This window comes from Oryctolagus cuniculus, chromosome 11, assembly GCF_051225735.1.
Source record: "Oryctolagus cuniculus isolate XC-2025 breed Fujian yellow rabbit chromosome 11, ASM5122573v1, whole genome shotgun sequence".
Taxonomy (NCBI): domain Eukaryota; kingdom Metazoa; phylum Chordata; class Mammalia; order Lagomorpha; family Leporidae; genus Oryctolagus; species Oryctolagus cuniculus.
The window spans coordinates 74,115,622-74,139,260 of NC_142877.1; the positions used below are offsets into that span (position 1 = coordinate 74,115,622).

General features: G+C 42.8%; 1 protein-coding gene across 1 annotated transcript in view; it reads left to right on the top strand.

Moving 5' to 3' along the window:
* Positions 1–23,639, top strand: part of LGR5 (leucine rich repeat containing G protein-coupled receptor 5) — a 137,027-nt gene that overhangs the window by 105,924 nt on the left and 7,464 nt on the right. Inside the window, exons 6-14 of the mRNA XM_002711332.6 lie at positions 388–459; positions 3,597–3,665; positions 4,942–5,013; positions 12,729–12,800; positions 12,939–13,007; positions 13,147–13,218; positions 16,781–16,846; positions 18,253–18,324; positions 23,283–23,354. Coding sequence (XP_002711378.4) covers positions 388–459; positions 3,597–3,665; positions 4,942–5,013; positions 12,729–12,800; positions 12,939–13,007; positions 13,147–13,218; positions 16,781–16,846; positions 18,253–18,324; positions 23,283–23,354 — 636 coding nt within the window. The remainder of the gene's footprint in view (positions 1–387; positions 460–3,596; positions 3,666–4,941; positions 5,014–12,728; positions 12,801–12,938; positions 13,008–13,146; positions 13,219–16,780; positions 16,847–18,252; positions 18,325–23,282; positions 23,355–23,639) is intronic.

Consider the following 23,639-nt stretch of genomic DNA (forward strand, 5'->3'; position numbering starts at 1 on the left):
ACACTGAGAATTTTCCCTCCTTTCCATGCGTCAATAATGGTCAATATCTCTGTTTCACATTCTGTATCATAAAATCAAACTGCGCAACTTATATTGAAAACTGTGCTAAAAAAAAATCTGAATTTTTATTAAATTAATCATGATGTTCATGTTATTCTATGTGCCGTGATACCGCAAACCTAATCAGTCAAACTGGAACTGTCATTTAAACTCTATAGAATGGAATCATCTCTGGTATGAGTAAAAGGGGCACACAGACTTTTTTTAAATGTTCATTTCTTATGATTGGTACATTGTTTTATATGAGTTTCTCTGGATTTCAGTAATTAAAATGTTGTGCCTGAATTTGCCAAGTGTCTCATGAGTGTCTATAATGTGCTTGGGCAGGCATCTCCATAACAATAGAATCCACTCCCTGGGAAAGAAATGCTTTGATGGACTCCACAGCCTAGAGACTTTGTGAGTTGACCTTTTATTTGTTTCCCTTTTTTCAGTGTTTTCATGAATATTCTGAAGGAATCAAAATTGCCTTAAAGCCAAAACTTGCTGTTAGGTTTGGTTAATTGTCCGAGCTTTAAGCTGATATTTCCAATGGCCTTATCTTAATACAGACATACACACACCCACACTCACTCACGGACACAAACATACACAAAAGCTAAACAATAGAAAAAGACATAAGTAAAGAATAAATCTAAGATTTTGTTTCCAGCTAACTAGAGTGGTAAGTTAGTTAGAATCATTGTAAGTTAAATGAGATGTTTTCTACTGAACAGTGACTGCTTAGAAACAGGTATTCTCCGTCCAGGATCAGTCCCGTGTTGTCACTTAGGCTTATGACTGGTGCATGGCCTTCTCCCTGCTGAATGAGAGGATGCAGACTAGGCAAATGCTCAGTCTGCATTCTGAGATGAGCATCCATCCCGTTAGGAAACAGCAAGGGTTCATGCTAATGTAATTCAAAACACTGGAAAATAATAATTGTTCCCAATTATTGAGTATATCTCAAATATACCTACAACCAAACATTGCACCAAGCACTTGACATATATTGTTTCAATAGTTTTACAACCATTTTATGAGAACTGCTATTACCATCTTAGCTTAGGCTTTAGAGAATTTAAGTTATTTTACCATACATATCTAATTTGTAGCAGAACTGGGATTCACTTTCTTCTCCAGTCAGATTCTGAAATCACTGTTTATCACTGTATCCTTCTTCCAAAGAATAGGTCAGTTCCTAATTAGTATCTCTAGTCGAAATAGAGCCCAGCCAGCTGACCATAGCCAGACTCTATCCCAGAGCTACAATGGAAGTTTTTGAGGACCACACCTGGGCCCCAGGCTTTTTCCAAGGAAGGAGCTTCTCTTCATTGCCCTATTGAGTAAGAGAAGTATAATGAGAGTAGGTTGAAAGGCAAGGAGGATCCTGAGTGCACTGGGACAGAACACTTAACGGCATCTGTGCTCTCATTCCTACCGCCATATTTTTAATACTCAATTGCCATCAACCTCATAGAGCCACTGAATCTACAATGCTGGCTCTGACCCAGAGGACAAAAAAATATCACCAAAAACTACTTCTCATGTGCCTTTGGGGCTGTTGTTCATTTGCATATAGAGCTTAGCAACTTGTACATGGTGGATGTAGCCTCTAACCTGATCCAGGTCCACTAATTTCCCAAGGGATCATCTGTTATGGGCTGTCTTCTTGTAGCCAATGCACACTAATAGCTCTCTTTCCAGTGTTATTTAAATCGCTATGTGTTTCCTCTTAGGTATCAAAGATGAACTTGTCCAGGCAGGACCTTGATGCCAACTTAATGACACAGACAAGCAGTTCCCATGAGCTGCAAGGAAAAAAAATAGAGCTATCTTATCTCCACAGGGCTGGGCTGGGGATCTTAGCAATGGAAATCACCTTTTGGTCCTTTCCAACATGACAACAGCAACAAAAAACAAAATGGGCTTTGATGGCTATGTCCATAATAGTCTTTCTTTCTAACCAGTACTGGGTGAGGATCCAGGCTTGCATATAAATAACGTAGACCAAAATATTTCAGGGCAAAATTTCATGCGTCTTATTGTCTCCCCTCCACCTTGCCCAGGGCTACAGAGGATCAGTAAATTGGTTATTCCCAGCCTCTTCCTTTCCCTCACTAGAAATCCAAGTAATTTATAAGGGCCCAATCCTCGTTTAATCAAAACAGAGCATCTGGAGAGATTTACAAACAGGAAGAAATCTGTGTCCACAAAAGACAGAGTTTCCTGCCTGCCTTATAGCTTAAGGATGGTTTGTGCCAGGCAAGTAGGAATCTTGATTCATGTTTAACTCACTCAAATTATCTCTCTTAAAATTAAGTAGCAATTCTCCACAAAGGAGGATCTAACCACATCTGATTGTCTGTCCAAAAGGTTTCTCTGTGTCATCTGGGAAATCTGCCATTCCCAGGCACCAGGAGGCTATTACTTTTTCATATGTTGATGCTGATATAAGGTAGAATACATCTAGAAAGCTCTTGTGAGTAATGGAATTGAAAAGCCATTTGTGACATAACAGAGAAATTAATGACTGTGAGATTGTTTGGCTGTTCCGTTTCTGTGTGTGAGGGACAAGGGAGAGCCTTGCCTCAGAGGCCAAGGGTAGCATCTACTTCTGATCTGAATCACCCTGAGGAAATTCTAGATCAGCTATCCTTCCTGAGGGGTTCTGTATCACCTGTGCCTCTCCAGAAGCAGGTCTCATCATGGACTTTGGGCTGGGAGAGATGCAGGTACCCCATTGGAGTCAGGAACAAAGCAGCCCTACAAGATGTCCTGTCTCCAAAAGGACGAAGGGGGGAACATGAAGGGGAATGTGATCCAAGGGCCCAATATGTGCAAGTACAAACTGGCAAACTAGTGAGCCAAGCTCCCATGCAGAGCTCCATCGACAAGCTGTCCACACTCCACCAAGCATCCCTCCTGCTTGGATGTTAAAACTGCTACAGTCTTCTCCACACAAGGCTCCCTGTGCATGGAGCCTTGGCTCTGAAATTTCTCATGGTCAATGTAATGTCCATTTAAATGTAGATCCTTGTGGGATGTTGGTAGTCAGTAAACCAAGAAAACCTCTTCCATAAAGGGAAGGCATGAGAATGTTCATCAATGACAAGATTCTCTGGGAAACCATATTATCATTCCTTGTAAACAGATGTTGTGACGCAGGGGGTTAAACCACCACCTGAAACACCAGAATCCCATGTGGGCACTGGTTTGAATTCTGGCTGCTCCACTTCCAATCTAGCTCCCAGCTAATGCCCCTGGGAAAAGCATCAGAAGATGGCACAAATACGTAGGCCCCTGCCACCCACAGAGACCTAGATGAAGCTCTTGGTTCCTAGCTTTGATCTAGCCCAGCCCTGGCTGTTGTGGCCATGTTGGGAGTGAACCAGCAGATGCAAGATCTCTCTCTCTCTCTCTCTCTCTCTGTCTCTTTATGTGTCTCTGTCTGTAACTCTGACTTTCAGATAAATAAATAAATCTTAACAAAAATTATTTGAAGTGTATATGAGTTTTTGAATGAAAAACTTAAAATACTCTCTACTCATTTCCAGAGATTTAAATTACAATAACCTTGATGAGTTTCCCACTGCAATCAAGACACTCTCCAATCTTAAAGAACTGTAAGTATTTAGGGTAATTTTAATGAGATCATTCTATTTTGTGTGAATTTATTTTAAAATATGTGGTTATTGTACATGATATGACTTGGTAGACTATTTTAGAGGTTCATATAAGTAATGGTTAACAGTACTGGAAATATATTTTAATTGATTCTATCACCAGCTACTATTAGCTAATATTATAATGGGTTTATCTAATATATATAGTTTAGAGAAATGTACATATTTCTCTTTTCCTAAGATAGGTATACTCTTCCAGAATTTATATGCTTTATAGATTTGTGGTAAAATTTAGTTATTTGTTGAACATTTCTAAGAATGCAAACATTTCTAAGTTGTATAAGTCTAAAATTGGATGAGTAAAATTGTATGTGCCCTGTACAGTACTGGATATTCCAAATACGTTATTTAATATTCTTTATAATATGGTCCATGAATAGTATTTATTTTAAAAATATGATTTTTACTAGAAAAGCTAATTATCAGCCATTATATATATTGTCTTTTATATGAGAAGATTGGATTAGCTTTACTTTGCTCTTAAAAATATAAATAACATATGTAAGGAGTGTTCTGACACTTGGAAAGGAAAATAAACCTTGAACCTTGTTCCATTGACAGTGGAAAATAAGACCTATAGCCAAAGGAGGTAGACAGGAGAGGCTGTTTATAAGGAACACCTCTGGGGTTCTGCCTCAGAAGGCAGCTCAAAGCCTGCTCCTCAAAGCCCCGGGGCCACACAAGCCCAGCAGCCATTGGCTCTGCCCCTCTGCCCTTCAGAGACATTAGCACCAACAGATGAGAAGGAGTCGCTGAGCTGGGTGCCTTCCTTAGAGTCAGGAAATTGTGTCCAAATAAGGAGATTACTAAAATCTCTACTTCGCTGCAGCTTAAGTCAATTTTCTCTTCTCCTCCCTTTAAATGGGGTCAGGAGGAGTGATTGTAATCCTCTCTCCACAGATAGCTCCCACTCGCTCAGGCTGCCGGACAGAGGTGCTCCACTGGGTATTAAGATGGACTTTCTTTTTATGACATTAGACAGTACATTTCTATAAAGTGCAATTATTATTTTCAGACCCTTTATTCCTCTTTAAAGAAGACAGTATGTGACTTCCTTCTCTCCTAGAGAGTAAATGAGGATACATACGATTCAAGATGAGTAGAGGAATTTTACCTTGTCCTCTGGTTACTAAAGGTGCTTGTTATTGCCACAGGATGGAGGGGAATTGTTAAATAATAAATATATTTCTATAAATTGTTTTTTCTCTCCTTCTAGAGGATTTCATAGCAACAATATCAGGTCTATACCTGAGAAAGCCTTTGTAGGCAACCCTTCTCTTATTACAATGTAAGTGACCATAGTGCTTTGGTTTTTCCAGCCAAAATACAACGTATCTTGTGCCTTTAAGTATGATCAATGAATGTTCTATATTTGCCTGAGTCTTGTCTCATCAGTGTAAGGATCTATGCAGAGACGGGCATGGAGGTGGTTCTGCCTGGTTTTGGCAGATTCTTTTTATAGGATCTACGACGTGTGTTGCGTTATGCTCGATATCTTCAGATGCCTGTCTCATTTCACAATAATCTCATGAAGTCTTTTGATTATCTCTATTTTCTAAGGAATAAAACTGATTTTTACAATGTCAATATCAAGTACACACAGTCCTTCAGGAACCTAAGTATACTAGAAATATAAATGTTATATACAACCTGAGGAGCTAACAACAGATTTCAGCCTGAATTGGTGGTAGAGGTGCAGAAAAAACTATTTCATGCTAAGTCTTTATTTCCATTCATCATTAAGCCTAAGCATTGAGTTCACAGTTATACAAACTAGAATGTAATTTAGGAAAGTCATAGGTGTTCCATAAAGGTATATTTGAGAATTTACATGCTGTACAAGAATAAAATAGCATTACAACAGCAAAGAATAATTTTATGTTGCAAATTTAGCACTGACTGAGATTGATGATATTTGGAAGCTGAAAATATACACGTATTAGGCTGGCTCACACCTGTCCAAAGTATGTTTGAGGCATAGCATTGACCTAGGGGTCACATGTGTTCTCACTCTCCAATGTGGAGGAAAAGAGTTGTACAGAATTCTGGGGCACTCTTTGGTAGATGCTGAGTCCTGTGGCAACTTGATTGAGGGGCCGCCCAGAACCACGTGGCATTTGTCACAAATGAGCTGGAGTTCCAATGAGCCCTGACAACTGTAAAAACAAACAACACAACACAAAACAAAACTATTCAGTGTTTCTTAAATGCTCTGGGAATATATTGCCTCACCAGGGGCTGGCACTGTGGCTTAGCAGATAAAGCCACCGCCTGTAGTGCCAGCATCCCATCCCATATGGGTGCCAGTTAGAATCCAAGCTGCTCCACTTCCGATCCAACTCTCTGCTATGGTCTGAGAAAGCAGTAGAAGATGGTCCAAGTCCTTGGGCCCCTGTACCCACATGGGAGACCAGGAAGAAGCACCTGGCTCCTGGCTTTGGATCAGCTCCTGCTGTTGCAGCCAATTGGGGAGTGAACCAGGAGATGGAAGATCTTCCTCTCTCTCTCTCTCTCTCTCTCTCTCTCTCTATCTCTTTCTCTCTGTCTCTCCTTCTCTCTCTGTATAACTCTTTCAAATAAATAAATAAATCTCTAAATATATATATATATATTCACCAATAAACATTCATCATCATCATCATCATCGTTAGGGAGATTTACATATTAAGAGGTTAGCAAATTGCTTTGTCTTTCACCCTCCTTTCAGTCCCAGTGCTGTTGATCTGCTAAAACTCCCTGGGGAGGACCGATAGCACCCACTTTCTACCTCAAGCTCTCCCTCTCCCTGCCTTGTCATTTGTTTCCTTTTCTCTCTCTCTCTCACTCTCTCTCTCTCTCTTTCTTTAAGACTTATTTATTTATTTATTTGAAAGGCAGAGAGAGAGAGAGAGAGAGAGAGAGAGAGATTGTCCATCCACTGGTTCACTTCCCAAATGACCACAATGGCCTGAGCTGGCCAGGCTGAAACCAGAAGCCAGGAGCTTCTTCCAGATCTCCAACATGGGTTCAGGGGCCCAAGCACTTGGGCCATTCTCCACTACTTTCCTAGGCACATTAGCAGGGAGTAGACTGGAAGTGGAGCAGCCTGGACTCCAACCTGTGCCCATGTGGAATGCCGGCATCACAGGCAGAGGCTTCTATACCCACTGCACCAGCCTCTCTGCCAGCCATTACATTCTGATTTGCACTGGTTTCCTTCCCTCTCCCATTGACACAATCATCTCCCTGGAAGCTCACATCCATCCTGTGGCTCTCTTGCTGTGAACCATACATTCACAGCCTGTTTACACTGTATGCAAAACCCCTTACCCTGACATTCACAGCTCCCCACAACATGGCCTAAGCCAGATGTCCCAAACTGTTCCCCACAGTTGTCTTCATTTGTCCTCTGCCATAAACTAGACCAACTATGCTATGTTCATGGAACAAAGCTCTTTCCTGATTTCCTTTGTTCCTTTGATCCCACCCCCTTGCTGCTGTACTTGTTGAAATTGTCTTCTAGGGCCCATTCCAAATGTCATTTCAGGAAGTTTTTCTTAATCTCCCTCTAGCATGTGAAAGAGCTCCTTCTTGAAAACATTGAAACTCCTTATTTGTAGATGTGATACTTCTGTCTTACATATACAGGCATATTTATTCATATTTCCCAGTCCGATGCATACATGTACATGAACACAATTACATACATATAGGTATACAGTGGAGCTAAAAGACAGTGCAATATTATTTAGAAAAGTCCATTTTAAAAAATTTTTTGTTGTTTAATTTGAGAGGCAGAGAGAGAACTCCCATCCACAGGTTCACACCCCCTCCCCAAATGCCCTCAAATAACTGAAATGGCTAGGGACCAAGACTGGGAGCCAGGAACTCAATTCTGGTCTCTTGCAGGATAGCAGGAGCCCAACCATTTGTGCCTCCCACTGTGCACATTAGCATGGAGTCAGGACTTGAAGCTGAGAACCCAACCCAGGCACTTTGATTTGGGATGCAGGTATCCCAACTAGCATCATAATGGCTAGGCCAGAAAAACATAAGGCCTATACAAGGATATTTTAAATAGTTCATGTGAAAATATTGAATTAAAAGATAATGCATATTTTCCATGAACTTTTAAAAAAAGATTTATTGTATTTATTTGAAAGGCAGTTACAGAATAAGAGAGGGAGAGAGAGAGAGAGATCTTCCATTGGCTGGTTCACTCCCAAATGGCCACAAGCACTTTATCAGGGATCAGGATCGGAAATGGAGCAGCCAGGCACTTGCTAGGCTAATGGCCAGGGAAAAGCAGCACAGTGCTTGTGCCCTTGTACCCTGCGGGAGACATGGATGGAGTTCTAGACTTCTGGCTTCTACCTGTTCCAGCCCCAGCCATTGAGGCCATTTGAGGAGTGAACCAGAAGATGGAAGGAAGATTTCTCTGTCTCTCTCTCTCACTCTCTTTCTGCCTCTCCTTCTCTTTGTAACTCTGCCTTTCAAGTCAATAAATAAATCTAAAAATATGTATACTTGCTGAATTTAATGGTATTAGCAGGCTATCTCAGATAAGAAGTATATGTGGGGGCCTGCACTCTGGTGTAGCAAGTAAAGCCACCGCCTGCGGTGCTGGCATCCCTTATGGGCACCAGTTCGAGTCCTGGCTGCTCCACTTCTGACCCAGCTCTCTGCTATGGCCTGGGAAAACAGTAGAAGATGACCCAAGTCCTTGGGCCCCTGCACCCATGTGGGAGACCCAGAAGAAGCTCCTGGATCCTGGCTTCAGGTCGGTGCGGCTCTGGCCGTTGCGGCCAGTTGGGGAGTGAACCAGTGGATGGAAAATTCTCTCTCTCTGCCTCTCCTTCTCTCTCTGTGTAACTCTGACTTTCAAATAAATAAATAAATCTTTAAAAAAAAAAAAAAAGAAGTACATATGTGGGGCTCTGTTGACTGACAATTCAAATAATATTACATTCAAAACATCTGTAAAACGAAACTAATTTTTTTTTTTTTGACAGGCAGAGTGGACAGTGAGAGAGAGAGAGAGAGAAAGGTCTTCCTTTGCCGTTGGTTCACCCTCCAATGGCCGCTGTGGCTGGCGCACCGCGCTGATCCGATGGCAGGAGCCAGGATCCAGGTGCTTTTCCTGGTCTCCCATGGGGTGCAGGGCCCAAGCACCTGGGCCATCCTCCACTGCACTCCCTGGCCATAGCAGAGAGCTGGCCTGGAAGAGGGGCAACCGGGACAGAATCCGGTGCCCCGACCGGGACTAGAACCCGGTGTGCCGGCACCGCAAGGTGGAGGATTAGCCTATTGAGCCACAGCGCCGGCCTCGAAGCTAATTTTTAATTTATTCATTTGCATTTTATTTGAAAGCCAGAGAGAGAGAATTTCCATGCACTGGTTCATTCCCCTAATGCCCACAATAGTCAGGGTTGGGCAGGCAGAACTCAATCCAGACTCCCACATAGATGAAGGGACCCAAGTACTTAAGCTATCATCTGAAGCCTCCTAGAATATGCATTTTTTATTTTTTTACAGGCAGAGTGGACAGTGAGAGAGAGAGAGGCAGAGAGAAAGGTCTTCCTTTACCGTTGGTTCATCCTCCAATGGCCGCTGCGGCCAGCCAGGAGCCAGGTGCTTCTGGTCTCCCATGTGGGTGCAGGGCCCAAGGATTTGGGCCATCCTCCACTGCACTCCCTGGCCACAAGCAGAGAGATGGCCTGGAAGAGGGGCAACCAGGACAGAATCCAGCGCCCCGACCGGGACTAGAACCCGATGTGCCAGCACCGCAAGTGGAGGATTAGCCTATTGAGCCGCGGCGCCGGGCCCAGAATATGCATTAACAGGAAACTATGTCAGAAGCAGAGGAGCCCAGACTGGAACCAGGCGCTTTGATATGGGATGTGAGCACCCAAGGAGCAACTCAACCAAACACACATGACCCAAAAATATCTTTTTAAAGATTTATTATGTATTTGAGAGGCAGAGTTAAAAAGAGGGAGAGAGAGAGAGAGAGAGAGAGAGAGAGAGAGAGAGAGAGAGAGAATTTTCCATCTGCTGGTTTACTCCCCAAATGACCATAATGGCCAGAGCTGGGCCAATCCAAAGCCAGGAGCCAGGAGCCAGGAGCCTCCTCTAGATCTCCCACATGAATGCAGGGGCCCAAGCACTTAAGCTGTCTTCTACTTTTTTCCCAGGCCATAGCAGAGAGCTGGATTGGAAGTGGAGCAGCTGGATCTTGAACCCGTGCCTTTATGGAATGCTGGCACTGCAGGTGGCAGTTTTACCTGCTAAGTTGGCCCCATCCCAAAAATATTTTTTTAAAAGATTTTATCTTATTTATTTGAAAGACAGAGTTACAGAGAGAGGTAGAGACAGAGAGAGAGGTCTTCCTTCCACTGGTTTACTCCCCTGATGGTTGCAACGGCTGGAGCTGTGCTGATCCAAAGCCAGGAGCCAGGTGCTTCTTCCGGGTCTCCCACATGGGTGCAAGGGCTCAAGGACTTGGGCCATCTTCTACTGCTTTCCTAGGCCATAGCAGAGAGCTGGATCAGAAGAGGAACAGCCAGGACTAGAAATGGCACCCATATGGGATGCTGGCACTTCAGGCCAGGGCGTTAACCCACTGTGCCACAGTGCTGGCCCCCAAAAAAATATTTTAAGTGCTAATATCTTCCTTTAAGAACAGTAATTAATTCAAGGAAATTATAAATTAGAAAAACCCCTGAGTAGCTCATTTTCAAAAATTTGAAGAGCCTCTTGTGGATTTTATGGTAACATTTGACTAGCAGAAATAAACTTTAATGGAGAGAGATAAGGGCTGGCACTGTGGCATAGCCAGTAAAGTTGCCACCTGCAGTGCCAGCATCGCAAATGGGAGCTGGTTCCTCCAATCCTGGCTTCTCCACTTCTCTCTGCTCTGGCCTGGGAAAACAGTAGAAAATGGCCCAAGTCCTTGGGCCCCTGCACCCATGTAGGAGACCCGGAAGAAGCTCCTGGCTCCTGGCTTCAGATCGGCTCAGCTCTGGCCATTGCAGCCATTTGAGGAGTGAACCAGACCTCTCTTTCTCTCTCTCCCCTCTCTCTCTCTGCCTCTCTGTAACTGTGCCTTTCAAATAAAATAAATTTTTTAAAAAAGTTCAATGTTAGGACCAGTGTGGGGAGCAACTTGGACTAGACTAAGTTACTGGAATTAAGACTTATTCTATGCATCTGCTCTCCCACAATATGGCCCTGGGAGAGGAGTAAACAACTTCTACACAGCTGCCTCCAGTTCGACCAATAACCTGCAGGAGCTGATCCTGCTCCTGATTGGAGGAGAGCAGCATACTCGGTGTGTGGGTAGCAGAGTTGGGATTGGTGGAAGAGGACTATAAAGGAGGAGAGAGACAACATGCACCAGGAACATCTAAGGGGAACATCCGGATAACATCTGAGCAGCCCCCGAGAGAGCCGACCAGCGGTGTGCCGCTCCCCCACGGAAGTGGGGAAAGTGGCAGGGGGAGCCGCCCTTCCACGGAGGTGGAAGGATCGGCAGCCAACCCGGGAAGAACCAGCAGCAAACCCGGGAAGGGCCAAGCAGACAAAAGAACAGCGCAGGGTCCTGTGTCGTTCCTCCACGAAGAGGGGGAGCAACAGGCCAGCGCCGTGACTCACTTGGATAATCCTCCACCTTCGGCACCGGAATCCCATATGGGCTCTGGGTTCTAGTCCCAGTTGCTCCTCTTCCATTCCAGCTCTCTGCTCTGGCCCGGGAAGGCAGTGGGGGATGGCCCGAGTGCTTGGGCGCCTGCACCCGCATGGGAAACCAGGAGGAAGTACCTGGCTCCTGACTTCGGATCGGCATAGCTCTGGCCGTGGCAGCCATTTTGGGGATGAACCAATGGAAGGAAGACCTTTTTCTCTGTCTCTCCCTCTCACTGTCTGTAACTCTACCTGTCAAATAAATAATCTTAAAAAGTTCAAGGTTTTAAAAGCATTAGACCTGGACTTCACCTTTCTTTAATTAATGATACAACTACTAGCACCTTGAATCACCTTTTTGCCATTCATTGGACAGTCAACAGATGTTGGATGCAAAGGAAGTTAAGCATAACTACACTCAGTTCACTTGCTTTTCTCCTTAGTCACTATCTCTCACATTGGCCTTGCTAACAGAAATTTAAAAATTTATGTCATATAAATCTCTTACCAAAAGCCTTATAATGTAAGTCAATTTTGAGGGAGTCTAGCATTAAGATACCAGTTAGATAGCCACATCCGGAGGCCAATGTCATCCTGGCATAGCAGGTTAAGCTGCTGCCTGAAATGCCAGCATCCCATATGGATGCCAGTTCAAATCTTGGGTGCTCCACTTCTGGTCCGGCTCCCTGCTGATGCTCCTGGGAAAGCAACAGAAAATGGCCCAAATGCATTGGCCCTTGCATCTACATGGCAGACTTGGAAGAAGTTCTTGACTCCTGGCTTCTGAACTAGCAGATGAAAGATGTCTGTCTTCCTGCCTCTCCCTCTTTCTGTAACTCTGCCTTTCAAATAAATAGATAGGTAGGTAGGTAGACAGACAGAAAGATCTTTTTAAAAATACCTTCATCCTATATTGGAGTACCTGGGTTCAATTCCCAGCTCTGGCTTCTGCCTCCAGCTTCCTGCCAATGCAGTCCCTGGGAGACAGCAGTGATGGCTGACACATTTGGGTTCCTGCCATTCTCATGTGAGCAGTGGATTGAATTCTTGACTCCTAGCTTGGGTGCTAGTCCAGCCCCAGATCATTGTGGGCATTTAGTGAGTAAACTGACAGAAGGGAGTTCTGTCTCTCTGTCAGTCTGTCTCTGCTTCTCTTCTCCTCAAACAAGACAAAACAAAATAGACATGCTTGAAGTTTACATAAAACCAAGTAATCAGGACTGTTATGTAGTATTGTATAATCAAAACAATATAAATACTTTTAATGTATTTGTTGATATTTTTGAAGATACTGATTTATCATTTGAGTTTTATACTAAGACATTGGTATTTGGGTTTTTTCAGACATTTCTATGACAATCCCATTCAGTTTGTTGGAAGATCTGCTTTTCAACATTTACCTGAACTAAGAACACTGTGAGTTTCCATTTCTGTTGTAGATCACTGTCTCCCACAGAGAGACCAACAGATTGTAGATTTAAGTGCTTTGAAAATAGCAACAAACATTCCTCCTTTCTAGAATCTTCTCCCAATATCATGTATTCCCCCTTCTAGGACTTTGAATGGTGCCTCACAAATAACTGAATTTCCTGATTTAACTGGAACTGCGAACCTGGAGAGTCTGTAAGTACCCGAGTAGGCTCTTGACTCTACGTAGACCATAGTTTTCCCAGACCCTGATCAGTCTTGACATCAGTGAATCAAATTCTGTCACCTTGTGATGCCTGAATGAAAGAACTATGTCTGGTTTGTGTTTCAACAGGACTTTAACTGGAGCACAGATCTCCTCTCTTCCTCAAACCGTCTGTGACCAGTTACCTAATCTCCAAGTGCTGTGCGTATCAGTAAGGCAATAATGTTGTGTAAACAGGCAGCTTCCATCTGGGGGTGAAATGGCAGACATTATTTCAATAGTCCTTTAAAAGGGAGAAAGTGCCTTCCTTTTGGGTCTCTAGAAGGTCAGTCCTCCTTTCCCCCGCTTTGGTCCACACTCCCTGTGATGACCTCGTAACCTCAGCAGCATCCCCTTTGTTTCCAAGTCCCAAACAGTCTCCCATTAGAGTTTCAGTCGGTACACATTTCCTTTCAGAAAATGGATATGGACAAGCCAAAATAACTTCATTTCCCCCTCTAAAGTCTTGGCAGAGCAGAACAAAATAACAATCCAACATGATGCCAAAATGAAAAATTGAGTTACCAAGCTTGCACAAACCTTGATAAAGGTGACCAGATATTCTTCCAGTGTAATTGTGGGTGTCATGTTCTATTGTTTACCTGATAGTCTGAACAGTTTGCATATGTTATTTCTACTGACTTCTGACCTCTGTCCCTCCCCACTCCCCATATTTTCCATGTTTTATGAAAAGTTGTTTGTAGGAATTTGAAGAACCCTGTTTTGGCCTTTCATTTTCAGCCTTCTCCCTCAATTCCCATTGAACTATTGTATCTCCTACAGCATTGTTTGGACTTAATGAAAAGATCCATGGTCTCTTGCCATGGCTGTACTCACATAGTAGGTACCTGCGACAGTTGAATGCCTTTAATTGCACCACAGGCTTCACCTAGAAGCAGAACTTACAAGCAGAGCTACAAATGTTAAGCAGAAGAATGTGAATGTTTGCTGTCTGCACAGTGTTTTTGGCTTTGCCCATCCCCGCACTCTCAGGTCACTTCAGATTCCAGCTGGTCGGTGACATGGAGCTGCAGTAACACTGCTGGTAGCCTTGGAATCACTCATTCAACTCTGAAGGAGGAGGGAGCGATACAAACCCCCTCTTCTTCATTCCACACCCCCGCCCCCGCCGCCGCCATGACCCCATGAGGTTTAGATACAGATGAGAAAACAGAATTAGGGAAGTTAAGTACATTTGTTAAAATCACACTGCAAGAAAGTAGCAGAGTTCCATTTCAAATATAGTCAGTTATTGAGTAACTAGAAGAAACTGTGTGTATACCAGATGGTAGAAGATTGGGGGAGATCGTAGAATTCTGCCAACCATACTCAGAATAGTTATGATTGTCTTGGTTTCTTGAGGAAGCTGGCTCAGTAACATGACTTCACATGTTGTAACTAATAGGTAAGAAACTAGTATATAAATTGCTTCTGTCTCACTATGTCACATAGTAACTGGTAAACCACTCCTATCTAGCACAGAGTGAATGCAGGCCAACTGGCAAACTAGTTAAGAGCAAAGCTCTGAAGTCTGTTTTTCTGTCTCAGATATAGTTCCCCTGTTTATCAGCAAGGTACCGTTAGCAAGTCATTATCCCTTCTGGGCTCCATTGCACCTCCTTTGGAGGATTATCATGAGGGTGAAATGAGTCTGTGTCAGACACGGCAGCACCTGAGACAGTGTAAATTCACAGTCAAGGTTAGCTCTTATTTTTTGCATTTTCCTTTACATCATTATTCTCTCCTGAAGTTATTCTTTCTGGGGTCAGTGCTGTGTTGTGGTGTAGAAAGTTAAACCTCGGCCTGCAGTGCCAGCTTCCCATATGGGTGCCGGTTGAGTCCCGGCTGCTCCCATTTCTGATCCAGCTCCTTGCTAATGGCCTGGGAAAGCAGTGGAAGATGGCCCAAGCCCTTGAGACCCTGAACTCACAAGGGAGACCCAGATGAAACTCCTGGCTCCTCGCTTCGAATTTGCCTAGCTCCAACCATTGTGGTCATTTGGGTAGTGAACCAGTGGATGGTCGACCTGTCTCTCTTTCCTTCTCTCTGTAACTCTGCCTCTCAAATAAAGAAATAAATCTTAAAAAAAAAAGTTACTGCTGGAATTTAAAAGAGCATAAGTACATTAATGCCATTATAATGCCATTTTCAAAGCACTTCATTTTGTAATATTCAGTTCTTCTTTTCAACAACCCTGCAAGATTGGCAAGACAGGTATGTTCTCACTTAAAAAAAAAGACTTAAGAAAGACATTAATGCTTTGGCCAGTGTAGCAACCAACCGAGTAGAATTAGTTGAAGTTGAGAATAGATCCCAGGACTCTTTTTGGAAATGTAGGGCTGAGAGCTCCTCTCCTTCAGTGGAAGCATCCACTGACCACCTCGAAGAGGCTTCAACCACATTGGATCTACTTGCACCACCATAAGACCACGGTAGCTTTCCCCACCTCCTAGCTGGTGATCCATCTTAGGCAAGTCATTTCATATCATATGGAGTAACCAGTGTCTGTCCCATAAGGTGGCCACAAGGATTCAATGAGACAATTGAAGTGAAAGGATGTACTTTGTGCCTTTACATGAGAAGTGCTTAGTGTTAACCATGAACAATAATTAGGTAGAAGGTAAATAGACAGTGACACTACATCTTTGTGTAGAAGGCTTTATGTGTCTCCTGTACTAAAGAAAGGTATGTTGGAAAGACTATGCCCCATTTGTAACCTGTAGAGATGAGTAAACCAACTACTTTACAGAACACAGTTAATGAGGTATATTTGTGTGGGGTTTTTCTTGGGGTGGGTTGAGGGGGTTGTCTTTCAAACCTCTAATATAAACTATAAAAATTACATTTTTAAACAGCGTCATTTGAACTATTTATATATACTAAATGAACTCTATTCCTATATAAATCCCATTTATTCAATAAAAGTAGAATAAAGTGATCAATTCTAAGAATAAAAAGCCTCTTGGAAAACAACATGGATTTTTCAGGTGCATAGTGGTGACCTGGTTTTAGGAATTAGAATCAAGCATGAAAATGTGTTAGTTGGTTAGCTAATAACTTTTAAAACATGAGACAAGATTTTTTAAATATATCTATGTTACTTTATCTAAAAACTTTCTTTTTTTTTTTTTAACAAAAAAGCTTTCTGCAAACTGCCATGGCTTGTTTTGGATTAGTTGTATTATACTATAAATATATCCAGATGTCTTTGTTATTCTGTAATTTGTTGAGTTTAGGTTGAAAACTTTCTTAGATTTTTTCCCCCCAGCCCCTGCTGCTCCGGTAGTGATTGATTTCAAAGTTAGGGATATGTTTTGAATTGCTGGGAGTTTTATTTAAAATTGATTAGAAAAGAACCATAGCTGTGCAGATAGAATGGGTCTTAAGAGACAAGAGACACAATTACTTAATTTAATTTGTATTCATTTCAGTAAGATAATAGCTATAACATTGTAGATCATCACTACCAAAATATAAATAAATTCATTAAGTAAATTATTTAAATCAATTATAGACATGTAACAGTTACATTTTAGTAAACAATTGGATCTACTAGTTAATTCAATAAACCTATGACTACCTGCTCCTTGTTGGGACGGTGGAAATAAATGTTCAGCATCTTCCTTTGGGAGATAGAACATCTTGGAGGGAAAGAGGAGCAAAGCATGTTTCCTTACTACTAATATGTAACAGATTTTCCATTTTTCTACCTTCTGTTTTTCAGAGATCTGTCTTACAACCTGTTAGAAGATTTACCCAGTTTTTCAGTCTGCCAAAAGCTTCAGAAAATGTATGTGTGAAAGAGTTTCTAAGTCACAAGAACCCAAACTCAAATTTCTTAGGGCCATTGGTTTGTTTACCCTGTGGTTCACTGGCAAGACATTTGATGCTTTCCTTTATTACAAACACAAGGTGTGACTGTGTAGCACGGCCAGAAAGTTGGGAAACATAGATAATATTATTTTATCACTCATTGTACTATAGTATCAGTAAAGCATTTATTATATATGCATTTTTTTCTCTAACCCAGTTTAACAGTGAACCGGCTTTATTTGATCTTTGCATTTTTTTTTTTACAAGAATAACCATGGGGCAGGCATTTGGCAAAACACCTAAGATGCTGCTTGGAACACCTGCATCTCATATTGGAGTGCTTGGGTTGGAGTCCTCTCTCTGCTCCCCATTGCAGTTTCCTGCTAGTGTACACTCTTGGAGGGGAAGCAGTCATAGCTTAAATAATTGAGTTCCTACCACCCACATGGAGATCTGGATTGAGTTCCTGACTCTTAGCTTCAGCCTGGCCCAGCCCGGACTATCATGGACATTTGGGGAAGTGAACCAACAGATGGAAGTTCTCTACCATCTGTCTATCTGTCTATATCTCTATCCTTTAAATAAAATGAAGTGGATAAATAAAATTTTTAAAAATGTAAAAGAACATCCAGACTTGCATGTCCAGTGAATAGTGTTGCTTTCAAATCTTAATTTTTCTTTGAATGCCTTGGAGTGAGTAAGGGAAAAAAAATTCATGTTTAAAAGGCGCTCAGAGGCCGGCGCCGCGGCTCAATAGGCTAATCCTCTCCCTGCGGCGCCGGCACACCGGGTTCTTGTCCTGGTCGGGGCACCGGATTCTGTTCCGGTTGCCCCTCTTCCAGGCCAGCTCTCTGCTGTGGCCCGGGAGTGCAGTGGAGGATGGCCCAAGTCCTTGGGCCCTGCACCAGCATGGGAGACCAGAAGAAGCACCTGGCTCCTGGCTTCAGATCAGTGTAGTGCGCCAGCCGAAGCGCGCTGGTCGCAGCGGCCATAGAGGGTGAACCAACGGTAAAGGAAGACCTTTCTCTCTGTCTCTCTCTCTCACTGTCCACTCTGCCTGTCAAAAAATAAATAAGTAAATAGGTGCTCAGAGGCAGCTCCAGGGAGGGAGTGCTCTGGTGTCTTGAACGATGATGGCATATCTGAAATATGGTTTTGCATTGAGCCAGGAGAACTAGCTGCTTTGAAAGAGAGGCACTACCTGGTTACATGTATTATTTGTATTGTTCTTTGTTAAACAAACACACAAATAAAAAAAGTCACTTGATAGACTTCTTGTGTTGCTATGTGGAGGGCAGGTAATCCCTCTGTAGAAGTTCTCTGTAGTCAACATCTTTGAAACCAGTAACACTGAAATCCATCTTTGGGACTTTGTCATTTCAGGGACCTACGACATAATGCAATCTATGAAATTAAATTCGATGCTTTCCAGCAGCTGCTCAGCCTCCGGTCCCTGTGAGTACCACCTCCCAGCACCTTTCCCAACACGGACTGCTTTCTTTCTCTCTTGGCCCTTCCCCTAACATTGTCTTTTCACTGCATTGTTGGGTCTTTGTGCACATGTTTCCTAGAAAAAGGCAAATACTTTGCTGCTGATAATTTCCTGGAATAAATTTGAAAGTAGTAAATTTGCCATTATGGTCTCTACCAATTGGTGGACATGAAACTGTGACAAAGAGGAAAGGAGCCATGCTATTGAGTGGCCTACTAAGAGAGTTTCTGTTCACAGCCTGGCATTGTGCATGCAGAAGAGGGTGACCACACAGTTCTTCCTGCCTGCGTTTCTTTCCTGACGACGCAGAGTTTTTCACTGTGTGTCTCAAGGTGCTTTAAGAATCACCTTGGGATGGTTGTGAAAATGCAGATTCCAGGTCCTCACCTGCTCCTTGAATTAGAGCCCAGGGATCTGCATTTTTTAAAGTACACAAAAGTGTCAGCACAGCTGTTCTAGAAAATACTTCTATTGCTCAGGCCACTAGGATTTGTAAATATTTAACTCCATTTTATGGTTGAAAACATCATTTGTTAAGCCATAAATTTTAAAAAAAGAAAACTCACTAACAGATCATTTTATGAAATAACAGTTAAAACTTTTCTAGCCTGTGTTTTTGATAATGGATATAATATGTAATGTTTAAACTGGACTCTATGTGTTAAAACCTTTTTCCTTTGCTGTCTTTTGAAGTTTTTCTTAATACTTAAGACACTATACCTTTGGTAAAATAGTACCATTCCTCAAAACATTCTAACTTTACTTTCAAGAATCACTTTCTCCTGGAAATCTAACTTGAAGACCATCTAGTTTTGAGTTTAGCTGTGTTGTCCTTTCCTTTACTTTTAAATGTGCTTGTGTAGTTCTTTTACTTAAGAAAAATACAGTACCAACATTCATTAGCTGTCTTATTTGCTAGGTTTCAGTCCTGGCTGTTTCCAAACTTGATTCTATTTTAATTAAAACTTCACTTGAGGCCTGCGCTGTGGCTCGATAGGCTAATCCTCTCCCTGCAGCGCTGGCACCCCGGTTCTAGTCCCGGTCAGGGCGCCGGATTCTGTCCTGGTTGCTCCTCTTCCAGGCCAGCTCTCTGCTGTGGCCAGGGAGTGCAGTGGAGGATGGCCCAAGTGCTTGGGCCCTGCACCTGCATGGGAGACCAGGAGAAGCACCTGGCTCCTGGCTTTGGATCAGCACAGTGCGCCGGCCGTAGCGGACATTGGGGGGTGAACCAATGGAAAAGGAAGACCTTTCTCTCTGTCTGTCTCTCTCTCTCTCACTGTCTACTCTGCCTGTCAAAAAAAAAAAAAAAAAAAAAAAAAAAAAAAAAAAAACACTTCACTTGAAAGACAGAATGAGAGAGAGAGGCAGAGATTTTCCATCCACTGCTTCACTCCCCAAATGCCCACAACATCCAGAGCTGGGCCAGACCAAAGCCAGGAGCCCAGAACTCCATCTGCATCTCCTACGTGGGTGGCAGGGTCCCAAATACTTGGGACATCTTCCACTGCCTTCTCAGGCACATAAGCAGGGAGCTGGATCTCTAACGATACCAAAAGAGTGTGACACAGACTCTGAAGACTAGATGTCTGAATCTCTGAATTCCTCCTCCAACTCCAGGTCACTCTCCACTCTTCTACCACAGGCCCCTGTCATGACTCACTGGCTCACCTCCACCCTCTTCCTTCTAATCAAGCCTCCTACCTTCAGTCTCTACCCTTTATCTTAGTCTCCAAAGAGATGCAAAAAGTAGCCTTTCTTAAGTAGGAATCTAATCATGTCACTTCATTGCTATTATTCCCTTTTTGTCATCAAGATGAAGGCTAAAGCTCCCAGAATCTTCAAAATTGGATTCCAGCCCCTGGGCAGCATCATCTCTTTCTCCCACATATTCCCATTCACCAGACTCATAGGGCTTTGTGTCTGCTGTTCCCATTGCCTGCTGTGTTCCTTCCTACCCTTGATTTGTCCTCTTGCCCAGCCCATGAAACGGAATCTCCCATCTTTGAATCCACTCCTCTCTGATGCTCTGTGCACATTCTCTGTTATGGGACTTGACCCTCAGCACTGCCATCAGGTCTACCATACCTCACCTGAAAACAATAATGTTTTCATCTTTTTATCTGCAGGGTCTAGAGCAGTGGCTGAGTATAAACTCAGGGACCTTTGAAATTAGTGTATCTGGATCTGAATCCCAGATCCTGAGATTACATTGAGACTTTGGCCAATTGCCTTCTTCACAGAGCATCTCTGTCTCCTCATCAGCCAAAATGGGAATAATGGGAATAATGACACCTACCTGTAGCATGTGTTGATGGTTAGAAGACACTGCATATAAAAAAACTATGATTGTACTTGGCACATCATAGGTGTGAACGATGCTATGATTATTAGAATAAGCATATAGCCTTTTAGAGTGTATCAGTGAGGGGCCTGGCAGGAAACAGAACTCGCTCCAGATGGGTCAAATGAAGGGACATTTACAAGGAGTCAGCGGTGAGCAAGCAAAGGACAGTTGTGTAGAAACCAGCAACATCATACAGAGTGGGGCAAGAGATGCAGGGAGAGCTTCGGCGTGACAAAGAGGCAGAGTTTCAGGAGGTGTGTAGCTGTTGCCAGAGGCAGGGTTCCCAAACAGCGAAGGAACAGTCATGCACCCCTTGACCTATCTCTTTCTCTCTCTCCTCCCAGGCCATGCACCCTTTGACCAGCCTCTCACTCACTATCTCTATCTTTCTCTCTCTCCCCTTCCCTCTCTCTGTCTCCTCCTGGGGCCCCCGCTGGGGATTCAGCTGAGAGCACCAGGGAGCTCACAGAGCAGAGCAGGAGAGTGGAAAGTGCTCCTTCAGGGCAGCCACGAGGATTCTAGCCCATAGCCTCCAGAACTAAAAAGGAATTCGAATTCTTTGAACTTGCAAATTTTAACATATTTGCTTAAAACCCAGTCAAATCACCGGAAGGCCCCTGTGGCAGACTTGGCTTACCTTGCAGATATTCTGCTCTGTGAAGCTCATCCACGCGACGCACCCATATTCTTGAAAGCTGCCAAGGAGACTTTGACAGGTGGCCTGACCCGCTCACCTCAGTGGATGTGCAATCCCTAAGTGGCTCATCAGAAGACAAGTCTCCACACTCAATCCCTGCCAATGTCCAACCGTCATTGTAGCTTTCCCATCATCTCCATTGTCCTCCTCTTGTAACCTACAGTTTTCTTCTCTTCTGGGATCAATAAAAAAGAGTGAAGTGAAAAGATTTTTGGTTTCTTGGGTTTTTTTCCAAGAAAAGAAGGAAAGTCTCTACAGAACCTATCAAGTGAAAATGTAAACAGTCTGTGAATATCATTTACTCCAGAACGTTCTGGGGCCCAATATCTTAAACATATTTTCATTTGAGAAAAATTGACTTTGAGCACTTTAAGTTTTCTCGGATACTAACATCTAAGTTACTTTTAGTTGTTAGGCATTTAAAAATAAAAATCTTGGGACAGGCACTGTGGTGTATTAGGCAAAGCTACGGTCTGCAGCACTGGCATCCCATATGGATGTCAGTTTGAATACCAGCTGCTCCACTTCTGATCCAGCTCCCTGCTAATGTACCGGGAAAAGCAGCGAAGATGGCCCAAGTCCTTGGGCCCCTGTACCCATGAAGGAGACCCAGAAGAAGCTCCTGGCTCCTGGCTTCAGACTGGCCCAGTTCAGGCCACTGCAGCCATTTGGGGAATGAACCAACAGATGGAAGTTTTCTCTCTCTCTCTCCTCTCTCTCTCTCTCTCTCTCCTCTCTCTCCTCTCTCTCTCTCAACTCTGACTTTCAAATAAATCTTTTTTAAAAAATTTTCAAAAATATAAAAAATCTTAAATTGATATTTTCTTTTTAAAAACGGAGACCTTGGCACAATGGTTGTTTTGCCTGATGATTAAAATGCTGTTGAGGTACCCATGTCCCACATCAGAATTCTGGGTTTGGTTCTAAACTCCAGGTCCCAACTCTAACTTCCTGTCAGTTCAGGCCCTAGGAGGCAGTGGTGATGGTTCAAGTAATGGGGTGCCTGCCCTCCATATGGATTGAGTTCCTAGCTCCGGACTTCATCCCTTACCTAGCTCCAGTCATGGTAAACATTGTGGATTGAACCAGCGGGATGAGAACGCTCTTGCTCACTCTCTCTCCCTTTCCCTCTCTCTCTCTCTCTTTCTTGTGTGTGTGTGTGCACCTGCCTCTCAAATAATTTTTAATGTAATTACCTATAGAAGCTCTTGCAAAAATTTGATTCTTGGTCAGTTACCTACATTTCATTATATGTATATGGCAAATGAATTGTATTTCTCCATAAACTGTAGTATTTCTTTGCTACCAAGGAATTTTATTTTTAGCATGTTAGCCTCTGTGTTTTTTTTTTTTTCATTTCCTAGTTAAGGATTTATTTGTCAGTATCCTTTATTGAGAATTTTCTTAGAAGCATCTCTGTGTTTCTCTGAAGGCCCAACATATATGGCTGATGTGCACAAGTCCTTTGTAAAGTTTCATTACATCTCCAGGAACATTTTATGATTTAAAATATACTTGCTTGTCAGAAGAAAAGCCTCAGAAATTTCTGTCTCTTCTCACTCTCCTTTATTCATTCATTTCAGAAAATCCCTAATAAAATGTTGCAACCATATTAAAGTCAACCTTTTTGTAAGAACAGAAAACTAAAATATCCTCCTGAATGATTGTCCCTTGATTAGAAAAACAAGGTTGATTAAATGTTCTCTCTTTAGCCGTTTTATACCACTGATATCTTTATCCGAAGAAGAATTTGGTAAGCTAATTGTCCTTGATCTGAATAGAAATTAAATGTGGTAGAAGACTGAATGCATACAGCAAAACTTCACATATCCTTTTTTTTTTTTGTATTATCAAATCATTTGCCTTTTTTTTTTCTTCAGGAATTTAGCTCAGAACAAAATTGCCATCATTCATCCCAAAGCCTTTTCCACCTTGCCATCTCTAATAAAGCTGTGAGTATTTCCTTCCTTATGACTTGTCTCTTAACATTTCGGAGCCATGTAGAAAGTGAATATGTTGTTTTTGCTGCAGAAACTCATTGTGTGCAGATCACTCACTCTCAAGGCCAGGGAGGGTCCCCCTGATCCCCCAAGGCCATATGGACCCTTAAGTGGATCATTGAAGATTTGGTGACAGCTGGTTCTGGTTATTGAGATGAAATTTTCCATTTTTGATGAGTAATCAGGTGGGATGGAGTAAGAAGAACTCAGTTCTGAGGGCTTTCCTTTTGTTCGCCA